We start from the raw sequence: 5208 nt of genomic DNA, 5'->3' as shown, positions 1-5208 counted from the left end.
TAGAAATGGTTGCGAAACGTGCCACCAAACAGGTTGGATCAATCACCTCAGCAGAAAAGGGGTACACTAGTGTCCGTGGCATGTGCTATAAATGCAATAGGAAACTAAATCCCCCCCAGCTTTTGTTTTCCCATGCAAAAGATACCAGAACCACTTTGTGCAGGATTGACCAATTGGATGTGTTGGAAATGGATGTGGCTGGATGCAGGAGGATAACTTCCTAATTTTCCTTGAACACTTCCCCAAACATACCAAGGTCAGCCTGGAAAGGAAGGTGGTCCTTCTCCTTGACAACCACAGCTCACACCGGCCTATCAGGGCCAATGATTTCTGTAGGTGCTCTGGCATAGTCTTGCTTGTTTCCCCCCTACACTTTTCACACAAGCTCCAGTCCCTGGACAGGAGTGTGTATGGGCCATTGAAGAAAATGGTTAACTCTGCCAGTGATGCCTGGATGAGGATGAACCCCAGAAAGACCATGACCATATATGACATTCCAGGCATTGAGAAAACAGCACTTCCAGGTGCTACAACACCCACCAATATACAGGCTGGGTTCAGGTGCACCGGCATTTGGGCATACAACCCTGATATATTTCAGGAATGTGACTTTGCACCCTCAAATGTCACTAATCGTCCTGGTCTAGCTGACACACTGGCCATGCCAGCTGCCTTCCAGGTCACCTCTTAGGCCACTGTGCCCACTGCTATCCAGCCCACTTCTCAGGCCACCGCTCCAGCTGCCTCCCAGGCCACCTCTCCAGCCACTTCTTTAATCATGTAATAATTAACTCATTAGCAGTCTTGGGGCACTACGGAAAAAGTTGAATGAGTTACCATTTCCCAAATTAACTCAAGAATATATCATTATCATACCAGTCATCCATTCATTATTATAATTACCTCATAGTCTCATTCTGAACGTTGTTGACTTCAAATCTGCACAAACCCTAGTCTAAATGATGATTCAGCGATACACAAATTGGCTTAATGATTTATTTACGAACATCACACAGAATTACATAAACACACACACACATACACAGGATAGATTATACATCAATAACTAACAAAATGCAATGAAAAGTCCCTAATGGACTAACCCGATATGACGGCTTGTTACACAATGAATGGGGTGGGGAAAGAGAGTGGAAGAGACAGAGAGGGGACCCATTGTACATACAGTGGGGCAAAAAAAGTATTTAGTCAGCCACCAACTGAGCAAGTTCTCCCACTTAAAAAGATGAGAGGCCTGTAATTTTCATCATAGGTACACTTCAACTATGACAGACAAAATTAGAATATATATATATTTTTTAATCACATTGTAGGATTTTTAATGAATTTATTTGCAAATTATGGTGGAAAATAAGTATTTGGTCAATAACAAAAGTTTATCTCAATACTTTGTTATATACCCTTTGTTGGCAATGACAGAGGTCAAACGTTTTCTGTAAGTCTTCACAAGGTTTTCACACACTGTTGCTGGTATTTTGGCCCATTCCTCCATGCAGATCTCCTCTAGAGTAGTGATGTTTTGGGGCTCAGGTACCTTCACCATCCCAACCGTGAAGCACGGGGGTGGCAGCATCATGTTGTGGGGGTGCTTTGCTGCAGGAGAGACTGGTGCACTTCACAAAATAGATGGCATCATGAGGAGGGACAATTATATGGATATATTGAAGCAACATCTCAAGACAAAATGGCTTAAGGACAACAAAGTCAAGGTATTGGAGTGGCCATCACAAAGCCCTGACCTCAATCCTATAGAAAACTCGTGGGCAGAACTGAAAAAGCGTGTGCGAGCAAGGAGGCTTACCATCCTATATTAGTGTCTTATTTTCCATTAATAAAAAGTAACACATTTTCTTCCACTTTGACTGATTATTTTGTGTCGATTGTTGACAAATAATGACAACTAAATCCACTTTAATCTCACTTTGTAACAAGAAGATGTGGAAAAAGTCAAAGGGTGCGAATACTTTCTGAAGACACCGTAGATGTTTCTCCCATTTTCTTGAACTCAATGGAGACCATTATTTGAGCTGAAGAAAAAGGAAATATACTCCAACTTTGGAATGAAATGTTGCCTATACACATCTCATATGTTGCCTGGCTGCAATATTTTATCTTGCTACGTTAATAAATACACGCAGTGTTCATTTTGGCATGGTTACCTGCCTACAATACCCACTGTAGTGTGCGTAGGTCCTAAGCCCATAGTAAATCAATAGAGATAACCTGCTAGCTACTACTGTTAGCTAGCCAGATAGCCACAAAGAATTGTTAGCTAGCTACCCACAAAGAATTTACATCTACCTTGATCACATTGGTTTTAGGTCATTTTTGCTTGTTATACTATCTGGTTAGCTATAATACTACGATTCACATATAGCAAGCTGATAGTTATGAAGTAAAATGTTTGCTTTGTGTATATCTTGTTTTGTCTCTTGCCATTGTCCTGCCTAGAAAAAGCAAGGTTCAGTGTAAGTCAATAGGACTAACTGGCTAGATAGCAAACCATGAAGAATTTACATTCGTTTTAGATCATTTTTGCCTGTTTACTAGCTAGATGGATAGTTAGATTACGATTCACATATATCTAGCTGATAATTATGAAGTAAAAGATTTGCTTTGTGTCTATCTTGTTTTGTCTCTATTGTTTCCATTGTCCTGGCTGGAAGAAGGTTCAGTGAATGGGGAGATGCAGCGTGATGTAACACAGTACGGGGAGTGCGATTGCTTCTCAAATCAAATGTTTTATGCCTTCTCCACATTCATCCTCACAAGAAAGTACTCAAGAGAACGTATGCATATTGAGAACCATCCTGTATGCCTCGAGGTTAAAAATGAAAAACAAATGTAGACCTATTTTTTTAGCAAGCTTTTGCATTTACAATTTGATTTCATGTGGCATGAACAAAAACACACATTCTCAGTCAAAAACTTAAGTCAGAACACAGCCTCTCTATCCTCTCATGTGTTTTCAGGTCCTCTGATCGGAAAAATTTCTTTCCACAATGAGAGCAATGGTATTTCTTCTCCTCCTCCTCCTCCTGTGGTTTTGTATGTATTCTTTCATGCCCTTTCAGGTTCCCTAACCGGGTAAATCTATTTCCACACTGAGAACATTGGAAAGGCTTTTCTCCTGTGTGTGTCCTCTCATGCTCCTTCAGACTCCCTATCCGGTTAAAACCCTTTCCACACTGGGAACATTGGAAAGGCCTTTCTCCTGTGTGTGTCCTCTCATGCCCCTTCAAGCTCCTTAAACGGGTAAAACTCTTTCCACACTGGGAGCATGGGAAAGGGCTTTCTCCTGTGTGTATTCTCTCATGCTCCTTCAGGCTCCCTAACTGGGTAAAACCCTTTCCACACTGGGAACATGGGAAAGGCTTTTCTCCTGTGTGTGTCCTTTGATGTGATGTCAGGTGTAGTAATCGGGTAAAACGCTTTCCACACTCGGAGCAGTGGTGAGGCTTCTCTCCCGTGTGTATTCTCTTATGGTCCTTTAGGCTTCCTAACCACCTAAAACTCTTTCCACAGTGGATACAGTGGTAAGGTGTATCTCCTGTGTGTATTCTCCTATGCATTTTCAGGCCCCTTAACTGAGTAAAACTCTTTCCACACTGGGAACAGTGGTGTCGTCTCGCTTGTTTGGACGTCTCTGCATCTGGTTCCCCTGAAGGACTCTCCCCGCTGTCAGAGTGAGAGTCTGGTCTCTCTTCTGCCAAAGAAAAACAGAGTATTTAGTTAAACAGAGACCTGAATGAAACCCACACATGATAAAACTGTCTTCCTATGAGGTTTAATCCAGAACTAGGTCCCTCAATCACCTGAAGTCAGTTTTCATGACATTTCATCAATTAAAAAAACTTGATGGCCATAATAATAATAATAATAATGTAGAACTTCAAATTTAATCTTGCTCTCATGGAGAGTCATGTTTTTAGGTTGCCTAATAAATTGTTTGCAGTGCTATGTTGCAGACTGTATACCAAGACCTGGTATTAGTCTGGTTTATTAGGTTCGTTTTTAGGCTGAGCAGAGCACTAAAATAATATATATTGTGGACAACAGTATTTAGCTAAATCAATATCATTGGATGCATTTGATGGGTTGGTATAATTTGTGGAACGTTCCAACGGGAATCTGTTCCCCAAACTTCGTAAATAACAAGGTTGCCAACAAAGCATACAAAGTTGTATAGCGGCAGACTAAGATACCGGGTAAGGAGAGTGGAATTTAATAAAGTTTTTCACTCACCACCATTATTTCCGAAAAATGTCTGTCCTCGCTCTGGGCTCCTATGGACAAACAATAATAAGCTACGTGGTGATTTGATGCTTATTCGGCAGCTAGTTAGCGAGGTGAATTTATCATGCTACTCTGTATGCGTTGTTTGTTGGCATCCTTGTACTTCAGAAGTTTTTGTAACAGATTTCTGTTGGAACGTTCCACCCGCATTTGATTCATGCATTTTGTTGGTGGCCCACTATTTGACGGCATATACATCTTACAGTGTAGCTTTAACAATACAGTACAGAACAACATATTCAAGTGTAGCCTACAATGTCAGTGGAATGCTGCTATAAAACCACACATTAGTTCAACAACTTCAGACAGAATTTGTGCCCCTGTTTTTAATATAGTACTTACCGGTGTTAATCAGATCTCCAGTCTCATCCTCCTCTTTCAATGTGACAGTTATCTCCCCCTCCTCCTTCACTCCAAAAACGGTATCCTGTTCCTTCTCTTTCTCCTCTTCGTTCACAGTAACATCCTCCTCCTCTTTCACTCTGAACTCTCCATCCTCTTCTTTCACAGGAATTTCTTTATTTTCTTTTTTCACTGGAACATCCTCTTCCTCCTCCTCTTTTACGACAATGTCCAGCCCCAGAGCTTCTTTCTCCGTCCAGCAGACCCCCTCTTCTTTAGCAGATGGAGAGTATTTTAGTAAACTCATGCTCAGATAGGTTGGCAAGTTAGTTAGCCTGAGCGACTAGGCTGTTTTAGCTACCCAGCTAGCTATAGCAACGTAAATATGAAATGAAAGGTGGTAACTAGCTAACTTTACGACGACAGAAGTGTTTTTAAAACACAGTGGCTAATATAGAACGAAATGATCTAAAGATATCCAATGCTTCGGCTATGTTGGCTAGCATGCTACGGTGGTGGCTGACTAGCTGCTGTTGTTGTTGAAGAAGCGTC

General features: G+C 41.3%; 1 protein-coding gene across 1 annotated transcript; it reads right to left on the bottom strand.

The window, feature by feature from the left end:
- Positions 1-982: 982 nt before the first annotated feature.
- Positions 983-5208, bottom strand: LOC139416109 (zinc finger protein 436-like). Its single transcript, XM_071164402.1, has 2 exons — positions 4657-5208; positions 983-3724 (listed from the first exon to the last, which is right to left on the bottom strand). Exons 1-2 carry the CDS (start codon positions 4961-4963, stop codon positions 2940-2942), a joined length of 1092 nt encoding a protein of 363 aa, XP_071020503.1. The 5' UTR covers positions 4964-5208; the 3' UTR covers positions 983-2939.

This window comes from Oncorhynchus clarkii, chromosome 9 (assembly GCF_045791955.1).
Source record: "Oncorhynchus clarkii lewisi isolate Uvic-CL-2024 chromosome 9, UVic_Ocla_1.0, whole genome shotgun sequence".
Taxonomy (NCBI): Eukaryota; Metazoa; Chordata; class Actinopteri; order Salmoniformes; family Salmonidae; genus Oncorhynchus; species Oncorhynchus clarkii.
The sequence above is the reverse complement of the archived record's forward strand: the minus strand, read 5'-3'. Positions and strand labels throughout refer to the sequence as shown.